This window comes from Centruroides sculpturatus, unplaced genomic scaffold, assembly GCF_000671375.1.
Source record: "Centruroides sculpturatus isolate CEXI.00-Female unplaced genomic scaffold, Cexi_2.0 scaffold438, whole genome shotgun sequence".
In the NCBI taxonomy this organism is placed as follows: Eukaryota; Metazoa; Arthropoda; class Arachnida; order Scorpiones; family Buthidae; genus Centruroides; species Centruroides sculpturatus.
The window spans coordinates 563,044-581,536 of NW_019384671.1; the positions used below are offsets into that span (position 1 = coordinate 563,044).

At 28.5% G+C, this 18,493-nt stretch overlaps 2 protein-coding genes and 1 long non-coding RNA gene across 3 annotated transcripts in view; all 3 read left to right on the forward strand.

Moving 5' to 3' along the window:
* The first annotated feature begins 4,985 nt into the window (after positions 1–4,985).
* On the forward strand, positions 4,986–14,403 carry LOC111626725. Its single transcript, XM_023370207.1, has 6 exons — positions 4,986–5,109; positions 12,222–12,404; positions 12,501–12,650; positions 12,732–12,803; positions 12,898–13,026; positions 14,204–14,403. Exons 1-6 carry the CDS (start codon positions 5,058–5,060, stop codon positions 14,401–14,403), a joined length of 786 nt encoding a protein of 261 aa, XP_023225975.1. The 5' UTR covers positions 4,986–5,057.
* A 2,586-nt stretch (positions 14,404–16,989) lies between these two features.
* Positions 16,990–17,495, forward strand: LOC111626728. Its single transcript, XR_002756921.1, has 3 exons — positions 16,990–17,049; positions 17,188–17,361; positions 17,425–17,495. It is a non-coding gene; the product is annotated as an uncharacterized LOC111626728 (long non-coding RNA).
* An 806-nt stretch (positions 17,496–18,301) lies between these two features.
* LOC111626721 overlaps positions 18,302–18,493 on the forward strand; it is a 10,971-nt gene continuing 10,779 nt past the window's right edge. The window contains exon 1 of the mRNA XM_023370202.1: positions 18,302–18,334. The gene's annotated coding sequence lies outside the window, so the exon portion shown is untranslated. The remainder of the gene's footprint in view (positions 18,335–18,493) is intronic.

Here is an 18,493-nt window from a genome sequence, read left to right on the forward strand (position 1 = left end):
TACATAAATTAACACAAAAACAGTTAGCTGTAGACTTAATACATATCGGTCTTCGTGCAGTTGGAAAGAACTTGTGAAATTTATGTACTGTACTTGCTTCTCGTGCATTTCGTCTCGTTTCCCTATAACGTAACATCATTTTAAAGTAGTGTTCTGGACTACAAGACATTGTCTCAGTGCTCTACCAATTACTGTAGAATAGATTGCATAATGTAGGCTCTTTCTCTTTCATAAGGTCATCGACTTCGTATGTTGCCACATGATTTGTGAAGATCACATTTTTAATTAGCGTTTTATTCTTATGTTTGGAAAATTTACGTATTGAGCGGAATTTCCGTACTATTTACATGTCCCTAATAATCGCAGTAGAATTTTTCTAAAATACTCCTCGTATAAAGGTACTGCAATGCATCAAGGATATTAGTATGATTTCATTATGTGAAGCATAAGCAAAACTCTGTTTAATTAATCCAATTTCTGATTGTTGTCAGTTTACATTGAGTTTTTTATTATGGATTTAGATCAGTTTTACACCCTATTTTTCACACTGGTTTAGTTTTCTTCCATTAATCTAATACAAAATTTATATTAATTTTTTTCATCGAAGAGCTCACAAAGGATCATAAATTCTATTCAATTTATATAAAAACTTAAAGAAAAAAAAAATTAAATAAATATTGTTACGATAATTCAAAGAACCCGTCAGTACTCGGTATTCTAATGTGGCTTAATGTTATTGAACTTTGTTAACCACATCTTGGATATCAAATGTAAATATTACGTTGAAGAACGAAATGAAAAATCAGAATTATCGAGAATTATTTTTGTTGAAACCTCAAAAAAGAACATACAAGTAAAATATGTTAATACAAATAGAAAACTGACGTAATAAATTACGTCATTTCTATTTTTACGAAGAATTTATTAGAAAGAAAAGGAGAAGGAGAAAATGATAAATTATTTCTTCCGAACTCCCAGTGTTCAGGGAACAGAACCGCTTGGCCACTGATGGGCAATTTTGATTATTTTATCGGAATATTTCACAAAATAAAGTTCCGTATTCTCGATTTATTAAACTAAGATTAAGGAGATTATTTGCAAATTGTTTAAAATGTTTAAGCCAATCTAAAAACAATTTTTCGTTATCCCATCTCTTATGTGAACACCTGTACATCGCCCCAGAAAAACCCCTCTTTTTTTCTGTGGTGACATTCAACCTTAAATTATTTAATATATATTTTCTGTCGAGGAGATGCCTCCTGGGAGGGCTTTTGCCCCTATTTAAGTGTCACTAACACGTGGCCAGCCCGTTGGCTATGCTCAAACCCACCACCAACTACTAGTGTTAGGTGGTTCTATCCACTCGGCCACTGATGGACACTTATTAGAATTAAGAAAGTATTCTTCATAAATGAAAAAAATAAACTTAAATAAGTATGTAGTTTTCACAGTGTAATACTTTGATTCTGAACGCACATGAGTGCTCTGTGCTACCCGTAACAGTAATGATGTAATGTGTCTATCTCGTTATACCATTGTCGCAGTAATTAAGTAAATATAATTTTAAAATTATATATTTTTTGAATGAATTATTCATCAAAATCGACGTAGGTAGAAGTAACGAAAAAGAAAAATGAAAGTGTTATTATGAACAGAAAAGGTGGATGAAGGTCGGTTTAGGCGGTGAGAACTCGATTTACACAGCCATAATACACCAGAAAATATCTATAAAACAATTTCCGGATATTAGCGCTGTTTACCACAGTGGAATAATTTAGAATTAGTGCTCGTGTGCCACGAAAATTTTTTAGAGGTTATTAAATAAATTATTTTCGAAAGAAGTCCAAAGAACAATAAGTGCACATATCAAAAATAAAACATACATTGATTATACAAGTTTTTCATAAAACTATAAAATTCTGCAGCACCATGAGCCATTTGAACACCACATATTGCCTTTAATTAAGCTATGATTACTTTGATAAAGCATTGGTTGGACCAAGGCCATCTAGTTCAGTGTGTCTCAGCTGGAGGTCATGTGATCCCTTGGAACAATGAACCACATCAAGGGAGCCACAGACCAAAATCAACTTTTGGTCTGTGGCTCCCTTGGAGGGCCATAGTCAGGATAAAATATTAATGTAGTGTGGTTATTTGGAATTTTCTGCTAGTTAAGTGAACAAGATAACTTATTAATAAAATAAGAATTTAGATCATTATAAATTTATCGCTTTTAGAAATTATTAGTAATTATACATACTGTAGCCTATATGCAAATGATAAATATATAACATTAAATTTGTCTAAACTATTATTAGCAAAATATGATGTATTATTATAAAAATTAGGCCTTTATCTCTGGAAGAAATTGTAAATGGAGTACGTGTAAAACTAAAACGGCCCCAATGTCTGACGTCACACAGCTATACGATCTAGACCAGTGTTTCTCTACCATTTTTACCTCTGGCCCCTTTTGAGCTTAATATTTTTCTGTACCTCCATAATAATAGTTAATTTTGAAAACAGGAGACATTGTTAACATTAAACCACATAACTTTAGACCTCTCTTTTGTTCTTCTGAATCCTGTTCCACTTCCCCGTGTGGACAAAGGACAAACCCCGTGTGGTGTGACCTTCTTTCACTCCATATTACCCCTCATTAAAGGGGCAATATATCAATAGAAAAAAAAGAGGTGTATATTTAAACCTAAATATATCGTAAATGTTAATAGTGACAAAACTTAGACAAAACTTTCTGTTAAACTAGATATACCGTAGACTTATAAGCATCAAGTTTTATGAGGATTGAGGAGGCAAGTTAAAATGCCTCAATTTGAGGATTGAGGCATTTTAACTTTCTTAAAAATAAAAAATTCGCTCCACTTTACATTATAAAAACATGTCATTTTATGATAAATATAGTTGGTTCTCTCCTATACAAAAAGACATCAACAATAGACGTTCTGATTTATTATCATACTTATCTAACTAAAAACTTAGATAAAAACAAATTTATTGGTGTAGTATTTCTTTATTTGACTGCGTAGAAGTGTTCTTTAAAGGTCCGTATTATATGATTATACAAGTGATTGAATAACATGGATAAAAAATTACTATGCGTGCAACGATATACGTGTAATAATCACCCTTAGTTCATGATCGGTATGTAATTTGTGCCAAGAAATAAAACTAAATACAGTACTTTATTATTTATATTATTATAAATTATCTATTAACATTCAAAAGACTTGTGGCATTGTATTTACTAATCGAAATTCCTCTTGCGATGTTGATGAACAAAGTTCCTTATCGATAACCAGGAATTAAAAATGAATAAATTTATGTTATATTGTGTTACGTATTGATAATAGGCTAAATCATCATGTACTTACTGTACAGTACATTCATTATTTAACTACTAAATTAGTTTGGTTTACAGGAGTGATTAATAGCATTAAACACTATTTAATTTATGAAACAATAAAAAATAATAATAAAGTACATAGAGTGAAAACTGTCCAAAACGGAAACCTGCTAAACAGGAAAAAGTATTCGGTATTGGGCAATTCCCATTTACATAGGTTTTACAATACTAGTCTAGTGTCTGTTTATGTTATAAATTATAACTTACTTGACAGCTGATCTATAGTAAGTCACTATTAATATTTTTCTTTAGATATAACCATAGTTCGAAATTAGATCCCTTATATAGCCTCTTTCTCTGTCTCTCTCCTCAATCAATTAGCTACCTGTTTTAATTGTTGGTAAGGCATTTTTCGTCATAACTCGTCGAGATATTCCACTCTGGGCCTTCCACGTCCCCTTTTGCTCTCTATCTTTCCTCCCAATAAAACATTCATCCATTCTGTGTGTCGAATTAGGTGGCCAATCATGTCATTTCTCCTTATATTACATAAGCTTCTTTATATAGCTTATATAAAAAAATATAATATATAGACTATATTGAAATATAAACCTATAAAAGTGTATAAACTTTCTTTTTTGTTGTACTTATGTTCGGGAGGAGCCGGAAAAAACAGCTAAAACTGTGTTCCTGCCTTTGTATAATTTTTACACTTTATTACTGTACACGTGTATAAATGTAATTTAGGAGTCAAATAGGCTATACTGTATTTGAATTTGAATTTATGGAACAGGTCTACTGAGGATTACCATAAAAATTTGCGAAACCCTAGGCTAAAGGCGAGCCTATGGTTTCGCAAATTACGAATAACTAAAAAACATATTTCTTGTAAGATCTATCTTATAATACAGTTTTATCTATAAGTTCCGAACCATTACTGTTCGTTAGTACAACTTCATTTTCAAGCAGAATTCCTAGTCTGGAGTTACGTACGGTTACGCGAACGTGTTGAGAGTGTCACGTATCACTCCTTCAGTGAATAGACTCATCAATTTTACGAATTAATACCATACGACAACCTCAATATGTTCGTGTTTCTACACGCATAACTCGAAGCTAGGCACTCAAGGGTGTTTAATCTCGAATTATTCGTGTTGCTACACTGCTCAAGCATTGAGTAGTACCATTTCTCCATATAAACGGAATATTTCAACCAGTAGCTCGCAATCTTATGAAAGCTTATTCACGAATTTCATAAACGAAATCCTCAACTATTCCTCAAGATTGAGAAATATTGAAGCATTATATAACAACGCCTTTAAAACATTAAGGAATTGACTACTAAAATAATTCGATTCATTATTAATTGTAGTATGTACAGTATTAGCTTTTTAAAATATAAAATCGATTAGAACTGATAAAAATTCGTCTATTCATGTTAGGATCATGCTGTGAAGCCGGAAGCTATTTCGTTCCTGTCTAAACACGAGGACCAAAACTACAAGATGTAAGGTGATTGGCAAAATGGGGACGTTATATTCCACTTTGATTGGTCAAACGGTTACTGTCACTAATTGTTAGCAGTTGGGATGACTCATTCGAGCTTTCGTTTACTGTACTGTTTGTTCCGAGTTGACTCATCTTCGTGGTTACTCCTGCTATTCGACCATATTTTAACACCACGCAAACTTCTATGGATTTTTACGTTCTGTGGCTTGTTTTCGGATTTACTTTTTGGACTTCAGGTAAATATTACACTCGTGAAATATTTTACTAACTAATTTTAATAGTTCGAAGCAATTTCTGCAATGGTTTAAATTTTAGTTGAGTATTTGTTGACAAAGAAATTAGATTTTTTTTTTCATAAATACGCTGAAAGACATGGAAATTAATTTTAAAAACATATTCTTATTACTTTGCTATGATTATTTATTCAGGATATACGGTAGGAAGTGAAATTAAACGTCGTGTTATATAGACGGAAGTAAAATGGAATTTGCGACATGTGCGAATGATTAAGATTCCATGCAAACTATTTTGTATGTATTTAATTAATGATATTCTATTAAGAATCTTATAATTATATAATTCTTCTACCTTGATTCTTAATTGATTATCGATTGAGATGTAGGATATGACATCATGGAAGTAACAAAAGGGGATAACACGTGTACTCCTGTTGCTTCAGAGAAAACGGAACAACTTCGGTATAAATTAAGAACATAGCCCATAGTCTTAGAATGAAAATGTATATACACTTAATTAAGCTTAGTATTCGCTTATAATTAAAGAACAGTTAAATAAATGCTCAATTTTAATGGTTTATATAATCCATTCCGTTCCCTTTGTATTTCTATAGACACTTTCATATAAACTTTCATAACAATAACCTTAATTCATACAGCATATTTTTTGTTTATTCGTTAAAATATATAAAAGTAGACCTATTATAGCATTTTTATATTTAAATTCGAATATATAGCATTTTTAAAGTGATTTTACGAAAGTTTTCCTATGTCAAATTCTATTGTTGCTTTCAAATATTTTGCGCGTAAACAAGTTAACATGATTTAATAAAACTTCATGTAACATGACTAATTTTTTAATTCATTATTCGTCATTTTTCTCAATAAATTTCATAGCCAGTGATGAATATTGTTAATTAATTAATACAATGGCCGAGAAAGTTTATTGATAACAAGGTGAGTCCGAATGTAGAAAAATGATTTACAAACAATTTTTACAGAAAAATGTCATCCAAAATACAGTAATTTTCTACAAAATTCACTCTTTTGCTAATTCTAAAGCTCAAAAAGATTTAATAGAGCTTCAATTTTTCAAAAATGTTAGCCATAAATTCATATATAGTAACCATTTTAATAAGAATTTGCACACTGTATGAGAGTATTAAGCATGTTTCATTAGTAAATATGTCGTGGAAAGGAGAAAAGTTTATGAAAATAGTTAAAGTAAATAAATTAGCCATACTTTTCTAGTGTTTCTTTAATATAAACTTATGAATTTTAATATATATATATATATAAAGTAATTAATAGACTCATGTGTATAAATATAGATTGACTTTTTCAACTGTTGATAATCTCTTTAATTGTTCCCATTTACTAATATTGGATAATTTAAATCCTTTATTATACTTTCTCGAAAAGCGAATTACTGTTAACTAGTGTATTATATGCTGTTTACGTTTGGGGAATTCCTAAAATGACGTGTTTAAACCTGTGGAGCATGCATGAAATTATCACGTGTTTCACAGCTTTTGTCTAAAACTCTAGTGGAGTTGTTTTATATACTGTATTTCTTTTATTAAATTATTTATTTTTACAGTTATATTTTAACGAATATAAATTATAATACCGTTTAATTAAAAAAATAATAATAATAAACAATACGATATTCTTTTGTAATTCTATTGAATAAGATTATGGGATTATTAACTCATAATTTAGTGCAGTAACAACAAATAATAATAGATAATTCGCGCATATCTTTCGAAATACAAAAGAAATTTGCATTTTTATGCAAGTTATACGCTACAGTTTTACTCAAATAATAATAATTTATAAGGCTGTTTCTAATTCAATTTCAATATTCTGTCTGATAGATATATCAAAATTTAAATAGGAACAACTTTAAAGGGTCGTGACGAATTCCTTACCCCAAACAACATGAAACGTTGTTTTCAAATTAAATAAAATAAATACACAAACGGAAAGATTAATCCTATGAGGAAATCCTGCAAAACTTTTTAAAATTTACATTATTTTTCCGTGGAAAATCAATTTTATGGAAACTAAAAGAGTGATGCAAACAAATAAATCTGTTTTAAATTGAAAAACATGCACTTATGAACTGTTTCCATAATTATTTCATATGATAATTGTTCAAATCCGTGTAAATGTTCTTTAATTTTAAACATACCTTGATTTTTTTGTTACTTTTTGGGTATTTATATCGTGTAAACACACATTTTTATTGGTTACAATAGAGTTCTCAACCTTTTTGCTTGCTGATCCCTTATTATTCTGTTACAAAATAATTATAAATTACAAATTACAAATAGGAGTTAATAATATAAAACTTACATATACAATCAAACCTCGGTATAGTGTTCTCCTGATTAGATTACTTTCCTTTTTACTTTATTAATTTTTAATAATGTTTAATGCTACAGCAATTGTCAAGCTTCTTTTTCTGGAAGATCGAGAATTAGAAAAAGTTTAAAATTAATTCTTTTTACCTCTTTGTTCTTACAATATATACACAGAAATGTAAAAAGTATCAAAAGAACACACTTGACCTGGGCAACTTGTAGAAAATTAGCTTATGTTCTCAAGAAGAAAATACCTTTAAGCTTCAACCAATGTTTACTTCTTGTGATAACATACAGAAGTGAAACTGTCTTTGAGAAAATGATTACCAAACGTAGTCACACAGAGAAAAATAGTAAGATAAACCTTGGGAAGTACTCTAAAAGACAGAAAACATAATACTTGGCTTGGATAAGACAACATATTAAAATAAAAAATGTTATAATTCATGCTAAATCTCAGAAATGGAGATGAGTAGTCCATATAAAATGAGAAGAAATGATGCTCAATGGAGAGACTGTGGAGCAGTGGTGGCCTTAGGGAGTGGTGAGCAGGGCAATCGCCCGGGGCCTCGCTCTTGGAGGGGCCTCGTGCAACAACCAAGTAGAAAAAGTTGATATTTAAAACTTTTTATTTTATCCTTGGCTATTAGTTATAACAATAAAATAAATTTAATTCATAGTACAGTATATATTAATATTAATAAGTGCCTACTATTTCAATTCACATACTTTGCACAAAGGACAAGGGCCTCGCAAAGATCTGCCGCCCAGGGCCTCGCAAAGGATAAGGCCGCCGCTGCTGAGGAAATACAAGTAATATCAGATTTATTAGTGCTTGATTGCTTGCTCTCTATTTTGGTTGTATGTTCTTTGGAATTAAACATAATATTGCTATCCAGAGCTTATCACACAGGGACACTTNAATTCACATACTTTGCACAAAGGACAAGGGCCTCGCAAAGATCTGCCGCCCAGAGCCTCACAATGGATAAGGCCGCCGCTGCCGTGGAGACTAACTGATAAAAGACCAAGAGGAAGACCAAAAATTAGATGGAAAGACGAAATCATAAGTTTTGCTGGTCCAAAATGGCCAACAAAATCAAGTAACAGACAAGAATGGAAATTGTTAGGGAAGGTGTGAAATGATGAATTAGTATTACCTTCATAAAAGACATTGAATACTTGCCGGATCATTCCCATTAATATTTAATAGAGAATCCTTCAGTTTCTTTGAATTACAATGTATGATTTTGCACTGCATACATTTTTTCTATCAAATTATGTGTTTCAAAGTTGCATGTAGACCTCATTACTACATATATTTATTATTTATTATATGGGCCCATCAGTTTAGCACCACACTGGATTTAAGAAATAAATATAAGGGGTGCAAAATTAAGGTTGGAGTGTGTACATTTATTAAACATAAATTAAATGTCAAAATTACATTTTACATCACTAAAATTTAAAAATTATATTATAAGTAGTAATTGATATTTTTAATTGTACAATAAGTTTCTTCACCGACCTCCCAATAAATTGCTTGCCACTGAACCTGCAGGAGTGCAAACAACCAAGTTGGAAATTCCTTGGTTTAGAATAAAGATTATTATATATTAAAAACAGATTAATTAATAAAGATAAAAAGCTTAGTTCTTTCATTATATATTAACAGTATGTACTGTTAATACACAATGCTCACCCATTAGCATTGTTTCCATTCACTTATCCAGTACATTTAGTTCTAGAAAGTGTCATTATCTAATTGCACATAAGGTTATAAAGATAAAGATAAAAAGCTTAGTTCTTTCATTATATATTAACAGGTATGTACTGTTAATACACAATGCTCACCCATTAGCATTGTTTCCATTCACTTATCCAGTACATTTAGTTCTAGAAAGTGTCAAATTGCACATAAGGTAAATACCTGTACTTTCTAAACTTTCTAAACAGTTAATCTTTGTCACTCTTTTCATGTTAAAAGGGTGACAAAGATTAACTCAGAAAAGATAAAATCTAGTTTCTTTGAGAGCTGTCTATTTATTGATGAACATTCTATTTCTATTCTATTGATATAATTGTTTATTACTTAGAGTTTGCAACATTCAATATATCAACTAAATTTATAATTATAATTGGTTAAATTATTTATGTATCAATTTCTAAATACTGTATTTAATACAATTAATATTGTACAGAGTTAATAAGTTCAAAATTAATAGATTTGGATAAACCAAAAGAATTGGATAAAATTAGTATTGTTCGTTTAATTCTAGCTTTTTCTGATTTGTGGACTTTAGCTGCAACATATATACAAATTAATCAAATAATATCAGGAATTTAAAAGTTATTTATAACAGATTTACATTGTAAAAAAATAATGTATAGTATATTTAAAGTTGAAAAGAATTTCTTTTGCTTCCAAAATAATATACAAATTTTGGAGATATCTGACTTATCCAAGGAATTGTTTTTGTATACGTACAATATATTATAAATTATAAGTACTGTAATTTTGGTTTTCAGACAATATTATTAAATTGTTCTTTTAAACATTAGAAAATTTCTTTGATAAAAATCAATTAGTTATATATATCCAGTGATGAATTTCACATCTAAAAGTTTTCAAATTTCAACAAAGAATAGAATTCTTTGGTAGTAATATTTCCAATATCAATTCTAAAGCAGTTCTTAGAAGTAACTTACAAAGTTGATCCTGCTGTGCCTATTCAAAGAATAACCATTAGCAAGTAGATAAGAAGGTAAACAACTGGTGTTTCCCAGATTTTGCTAATTTTGAATTAATTTTAATTATAATACAGTATATAATTTTTCACAATGATAAGTATTTAAACTGTATATCATAAGTCTACAATTAATGGGAATAAAGTGGTATATTTGAATTTCATGCAACAAAATAACTCTTAGAATGTTTAATTCGGTTAATAAACAATTTATATGCAGAATGTAACGTAACTTCCGACTATTTCCAATAAGACTTTCCTCTTCGAAAATTATATTACGTCTCGTAATTATGGCATAAGCATAATTTCATTAAATAGAAATTAAAAGCAACTAAATGCATATCCTTTTATGCAATTTTTAAGTTTAAATGCTGGTAATTTCACTTGTTTTGTCTTATGCAAATATTTTACTAAGGGAACAACACTATTGAGTGAAAATATTTGACATATTAATTTACATTTTTAACATTTCTTTGATAATGGTTTGATAATTTGAAAATCAACATCATCTTCATGTCTAAACAATCCTGTATGATTGATAATAGTGACTAAGTTTAAATGAAAAATGTTGTATTATTGTCACCTTTAATTTTTGTGTTTGTACATGGCAATGCAACTCCTGGGCAATCTGCCAGGGGGAATACCTCCTGGGGGACTTTCTATGGAAATGTTACTCCTATTTAGATGTTAGAAATGTAAAAAAAAACCAGGAAAACATCACTTGGCCAGCTCATTGGTGAGGCATGAACCTTTTATAAATGTTGATGTTAGAATACTTTTTTCCCAGCTTCCTATATGTTTAAAAACTGCTTTATATAAAAATTCTTTTTTAGGAAAATGGTTTGGTTTATTCATTTGAAATTAAAGTAATAAACACCTATACATTTTATTCATTGGGTTATTATTTTTCTTTTCAAACATTACATTTTCTTATATGATATTCAAATACTTTTTGCCAGGGGCTGTATATGGTAACATAGGATTACTATAACCAAATTATGGAAAAATGACATCAAAGTATTGACAAAAAAGCAATATAACATAAATATTCAATCTTTACAGGTTTTATGGTATAATAATAAAGACAATACAAAAATATATAATTTCCAATCCTGCTTTTTGCTTTTATCTATTTTATGTATCTATAAAAGGTTTTCAAGATCAAATATTTTACCTTGAAAAAGATCCTAAAAAAGAAAATAAATAAGTATAAGAATAAAATTAACATCAGTAGCTACTTTACTTGTATAAATATAAATCTACAAAATGACAAAATAGAATATATTTTGTTATTTTCCATTAATCTTTTCTATTCTTTGATCTTTTAATATTAAAATAAGGTACATTCGTTTTGTCAGAATAGCCTACACTTTTAAGTCATTATTTAAAATCTCATTTATCTATTTGGAAATAAGCTTAAACTCATTTTTTTTAACTAAAATAATTAAAAATAGAAAATATTAATATGTTTTTAAATACACAATTTATAATGAATAGAATACTCCATACACAGGATGACCCTTTTGCTTGGTGTTATAATTGGGGATAAAATTATGACTAATAATGACTATAATTGGGGATAAATAATGAGTAATGTAAACCTCATTTTATATGATTTCTTTTGTATGCTGTATGTTTCTCTAATAATCACAATAATAACTAAATTGCAACTTTAATGAGCTTACAGTTAAAAAAAAGCAAAGATTTTTTAATATAGATATATAGAATTCTTCAGTGAAATCAAACAGAACAAAAATACAAATGAGCAAAATCTGAATTTCTTTGAATTTTCATCCTTTAACTAAACTTTTTCTACTGGATAGTTCAGCCTAAACAGACAGAATGAAGAGGATTCAACTGATCTATCCGAGCAAAAGAACTTTGCTTTTATCAAATACATGCTCTTTAACACTGCAATTTATTTATAATTGTAATTATTATATAATTTGTTTACAGACTATAATAAAATTTTTAATTTTTGACTTTTTTATTTCTGTAGTATATAGCAATATATGCTTACCTCCTGTAAAACCTTTTGGAGGTTACTATTCTCCATCCAAAATACAGTATAAAGAAAATGAAACAATTTCGTATTCTTGCTATCACAGCTACTATAAATTTGGTAAAGATAAAAGAAAATGTTTACAAGATGGAACATGGGACAATGAAGCAGCTTTTTGTGGTAGGAATGGACAATTAAGTGTTCAGTTTCATTATTGATTGTTAATTTGATTTATAAAGAATAATTTAAAAAAAATTATATTTATTATTTTTCAAGTGAAAAGCCTTTCGTTAGTATATATTGATTCTCAAAAAGTAGAGAGTAATGGAAATGTGTCAAATTGCAGTATAAACAAGACCACTTTTAGCCTAAGTTTTAATTATGACAGAAAATATAAAAGTGCAATTTTCAGACTTCATGTACTTGGTAAAGATTTTGTTTTTATAAAATTATCATTGCTATGCTTGATTGAGGATGATTATTATATAAAATTTTGATATTATGCAGGAAAGAAACCAGGAGACCTTCAAATATTTGCTAACAACAGTAACTGCAATTTTAACTTTGTTTTCTTCTCAAGTAAGATCAATATAATTGAAAATTCTTTTTATTCTATTTTTTATATAAAAGTGAAATTTATAATTTGAAAAATAAATTATTTTCACTGTTCTAGATACATCATTCTTGGCTGAATGCCAATTACCTTTGTATCGTCTACCAAAGAAGAAATTAGCAGAAATTGTTGTGGTTCACTTATCTGAAAATATTCAAATTTGCACAGTGCAAATATTTCCTGTTATAGGTAATGCAATGAATTAGTCTAAATTATTAAAAAATAAACATAAATATGTAATATAAAACAGAATATAATTATAACAGTCTTCTTCTCAGTTTATTTACTCACTCCAGTAAGTTATCACATACCAGTATAAAACCTTTTTAACCAGTAATTGAACTTTAAGGTAATTTCCGAACGTTTAAAGTTGAGCAACATCGTTCTAACGTTCCAATTTTTGGAAGTCAGTTTTGTGCTCATGATAAGTTTAGTCAGGTCTATAGTGAATGGGTAGCTGGGCAGTGAAAGACAAGTTTTGACTTACCTAAATCAAACCATTCATAAAGAATTGAATTTTCAACTAGATTTTGAACTAGAGTGCAGCAGGCTGGGCTTTTTACTACATCAGTCATCTGATTGTTAATCTTCACTGTTTAATTTTCAATAAATGTGGTGCTATGTATGAGGAGGAAGTACCTTAAGTTGGAAAAGTAAATTTCATCAAAGTGCAAAAAATGTGATTAAAGTTTAAATTGTTGATTTTTAGAGGTTTGCATTTGTTAGGCGTCAGTACAAATTAACAAAATAACAAAGTTTCTTAATTTAAATGTAGTTTTAAAAGTATTTTTCTTCAAAATTTGAAGAAAAGCTTTAAAGCTGTTTTTCTCAACTTTGTAGTGTTTTGAAAATTCATATTCAATTTTTAACCAATCGAGCCATTTTCCTTTCTTAAATACTCTTCTTGCTCTGTAGAACAAGATGCACTCAAAAAAATAAAAATTGATAAAGATGCCTTTTATAGAATACATCATATATTATTTAAACAGAAACAGAACATCTTTAACAAAACTTTAACAGAAAACAGACTTTTTCAATGTGAAGACTATACAATTTATAATGACTATTTTTCTGAACGACATGAGTTCAAAGAAGTGAATTGTTTTTTTGAGTTATAAGATTAATTAAATTACAGTATTTGCCAGCATTTAAAATGCATTTTTTCCCCCAAAACTATTGTCTAAAAATGAGGCTCATCTTATATGTCAGCAAATGTAAATATCTATATTTAGGAAATGCATAGTTGCTTCAATGATGTTTTCGTTTGTACTTGAATATTCTTTGCTTTTCCAATTTTCAAATAAATTTTTAATAGATATGATTATATTAATATAAATCAAAAAGAAATAAATGATTTTTTCTTAAGATCCTGTAGATTATTCATGTCCATTACCAACATTAAAGAATGCAACTCTATTAAGATATGAACCACCCATGAAAACTGAAATTGCAATTTATGGAACAGCAGCTATTGTCCTTTGCAATAATTCCATATTAGATCAACAGTCAGTCATTTACTGTGGAGAAGATAATGCTTGGATTGGAAGAACCTGTGAATGTATGTAATTTAAAGATTTTAGCATACCATAATAATTACATAATTTTTAAAATAATTTGTTACTGACATGTGACTATATGTTATCTTTAGTTCAGTGTTATTAAATACATATTGTTGTTCACGTTCTTCATTTAACAGATACTGAATGTTCAAATTTGCTGTCGATAACAAATGGAAAAGTTAAATTTATTAATCGAGTGCCAAATAGAATTGCCTCTTACAAATGCAATGAGGGATACAGAGAAGTGGGTCAATCATTCTCTATTTGTCTACAGAATGGTTCTTGGAGTTATACAAATTTTTATTGTCATGGTAAGTATGATTATAATTTGTATTTATTACTATTACTCAGTATCTAATAAGTTCATTTTGCAGAAGTACCAAATATAGCCTCTAATTTCATTGGTAAGTCCTTTTTTGTTATATATTTGTTTAAATATAGCAACAATTAGTCACAAAAAACTACTTTTTTCCAAACATAAAAAATTAAATTTTAGTTTAATTTTGCAAAAGAATATTAATTTATCTTAATTGCAATTACCCAAAATTTCTATTTACTGAGATTGCAATAAAAGCATAGTAATATTAGAAAAAAAAAAACAATGATAATTTGACATGAAGATAATTTATGCTTCTATCTCAGAAGAATAAGTGAGTTATTCAAACTGTAGCTGACATAAGACTAATTAGTAAAAAATTACATTGTTTAATCACTTTTTAACTAACTCTATAATAGTTCAATTTAATCCAGCTCTAGCTGCTTGAATAATTAAAAATGCAGTTAGTTTTAATATATGTCTATTGAGTTTTAAATAAAACAGTATTTGTGGTTTCTTTATTAAACACTAATTCATTCTTAGCTTTAATGTTAATAATAACATATCAAACAATAAAATCTAAACTGTTATCTTTATTTTATACTAAGCATACTTACACGTATCCAAAACTGAAGAACAAGCAAGCAATTGTGTTTTTTCACTAAGCCAGTGGCAACTTGTATAGATTTGTGAACAAAGAAGAAAATGCATATTCCATATTGACAGGTCTCTGTCTGGGCATAGGTAGAGAATGGATAAAAATTGCTTACCAATGTCCATTGCGTCCATTGCTGTATTATCTTTTTCACCACAGACTTATTTATAAAATCCTATAAATTGTGTATTATCCTCTTAGACATCAAGTATTACAGTTCCTGCCATATTTGTCTGCATTAAACTACAGTTCTCTCTATTCATGTAGAACTGTTGTGTGTCCTTAAGTTTTGGGCAAATATTTCCTGTTATAGGTAATGCAATGAATTAGTCTAAATTATTAAAAAATAAACATAAATATGTAATATAAAACAGAATATAATTATAACAGTCTTCTTCTCAGTTTATTTACTCACTCCAGTAAGTTATCACATACCAGTATAAAACCTTTTTAACCAGTAATTGAACTTTAAGGTAATTTCCGAACGTTTAAAGTTGAGCAACATCGTTCTAACGTTCCAATTTTTGGAAGTCAGTTTTGTGCTCATGATAAGTTTAGTCAGGTCTATAGTGAATGGGTAGCTGGGCAGTGAAAGACAAGTTTTGACTTACCTAAATCAAACCATTCATAAAGAATTGAATTTTCAACTAGATTTTGAACTAGAGTGCAGCAGGCTGGGCTTTTTACTACATCAGTCATCTGATTGTTAATCTTCACTGTTTAATTTTCAATAAATGTGGTGCTATGTATGAGGAGGAAGTACCTTAAGTTGGAAAAGTAAATTTCATCAAAGTGCAAAAAATGTGATTAAAGTTTAAATTGTTGATTTTTAGAGGTTTGCATTTGTTAGGCGTCAGTACAAATTAACAAAATAACAAAGTTTCTTAATTTAAATGTAGTTTTAAAAGTATTTTTCTTCAAAATTTGAAGAAAAGCTTTAAAGCTGTTTTTCTCAACTTTGTAGTGTTTTGAAAATTCATATTCAATTTTTAACCAATCGAGCCATTTTCCTTTCTTAAATACTCTTCTTGCTCTGTAGAACAAGATGCACTCAAAAAAATAAAAATTGATAAAGATGCCTTTTATAGAATACATCATATATTATTTAAACAGAAACAGAACATCTTTAACAAAACTTTAACAGAAAACAGACTTTTTCAATGTGAAGACTATACAATTTATAATGACTATTTTTCTGAACGACATGAGTTCAAAGAAGTGAATTGTTTTTTTGAGTTATAAGATTAATTAAATTACAGTATTTGCCAGCATTTAAAATGCATTTTTTCCCCCAAAACTATTGTCTAAAAATGAGGCTCATCTTATATGTCAGCAAATGTAAATATCTATATTTAGGAAATGCATAGTTGCTTCAATGATGTTTTCGTTTGTACTTGAATATTCTTTGCTTTTCCAATTTTCAAATAAATTTTTAATAGATATGATTATATTAATATAAATCAAAAAGAAATAAATGATTTTTTCTTAAGATCCTGTAGATTATTCATGTCCATTACCAACATTAAAGAATGCAACTCTATTAAGATATGAACCACCCATGAAAACTGAAATTGCAATTTATGGAACAGCAGCTATTGTCCTTTGCAATAATTCCATATTAGATCAACAGTCAGTCATTTACTGTGGAGAAGATAATGCTTGGATTGGAAGAACCTGTGAATGTATGTAATTTAAAGATTTTAGCATACCATAATAATTACATAATTTTTAAAATAATTTGTTACTGACATGTGACTATATGTTATCTTTAGTTCAGTGTTATTAAATACATATTGTTGTTCACGTTCTTCATTTAACAGATACTGAATGTTCAAATTTGCTGTCGATAACAAATGGAAAAGTTAAATTTATTAATCGAGTGCCAAATAGAATTGCCTCTTACAAATGCAATGAGGGATACAGAGAAGTGGGTCAATCATTCTCTATTTGTCTACAGAATGGTTCTTGGAGTTATACAAATTTTTATTGTCATGGTAAGTATGATTATAATTTGTATTTATTACTATTACTCAGTATCTAATAAGTTCATTTTGCAGAAGTACCAAATATAGCCTCTAATTTCATTGGTAAGTCCTTTTTTGTTATATATTTGTTTAAATATAGCAACAATTAGTCACAAAAAACTACTTTTTTCCAAACATAAAAAATTAAATTTTAGTTTAATTTTGCAAAAGAATATTAATTTATCTTAATTGCAATTACCCAAAATTTCTATTTACTGAGATTGCAATAAAAGCATAGTAATATTAGAAAAAAAAAAACAATGATAATTTGACATGAAGATAATTTATGCTTCTATCTCAGAAGAATAAGTGAGTTATTCAAACTGTAGCTGACATAAGACTAATTAGTAAAAAATTACATTGTTTAATCACTTTTTAACTAACTCTATAATAGTTCAATTTAATCCAGCTCTAGCTGCTTGAATAATTAAAAATGCAGTTAGTTTTAATATATGTCTATTGAGTTTTAAATAAAACAGTATTTGTGGTTTCTTTATTAAACACTAATTCATTCTTAGCTTTAATGTTAATAATAACATATCAAACAATAAAATCTAAACTGTTATCTTTATTTTATACTAAGCATACTTACACGTATCCAAAACTGAAGAACAAGCAAGCAATTGTGTTTTTTCACTAAGCCAGTGGCAACTTGTATAGATTTGTGAACAAAGAAGAAAATGCATATTCCATATTGACAGGTCTCTGTCTGGGCATAGGTAGAGAATGGATAAAAATTGCTTACCAATGTCCATTGCGTCCATTGCTGTATTATCTTTTTCACCACAGACTTATTTATAAAATCCTATAAATTGTGTATTATCCTCTTAGACATCAAGTATTACAGTTCCTGCCATATTTGTCTGCATTAAACTACAGTTCTCTCTATTCATGTAGAACTGTTGTGTGTCCTTAAGTTTTGGGCAAATATTTCCTGTTATAGGTAATGCAATGAATTAGTCTAAATTATTAAAAAATAAACATAAATATGTAATATAAAACAGAATATAATTATAACAGTCTTCTTCTCAGTTTATTTACTCACTCCAGTAAGTTATCACATACCAGTATAAAACCTTTTTAACCAGTAATTGAACTTTAA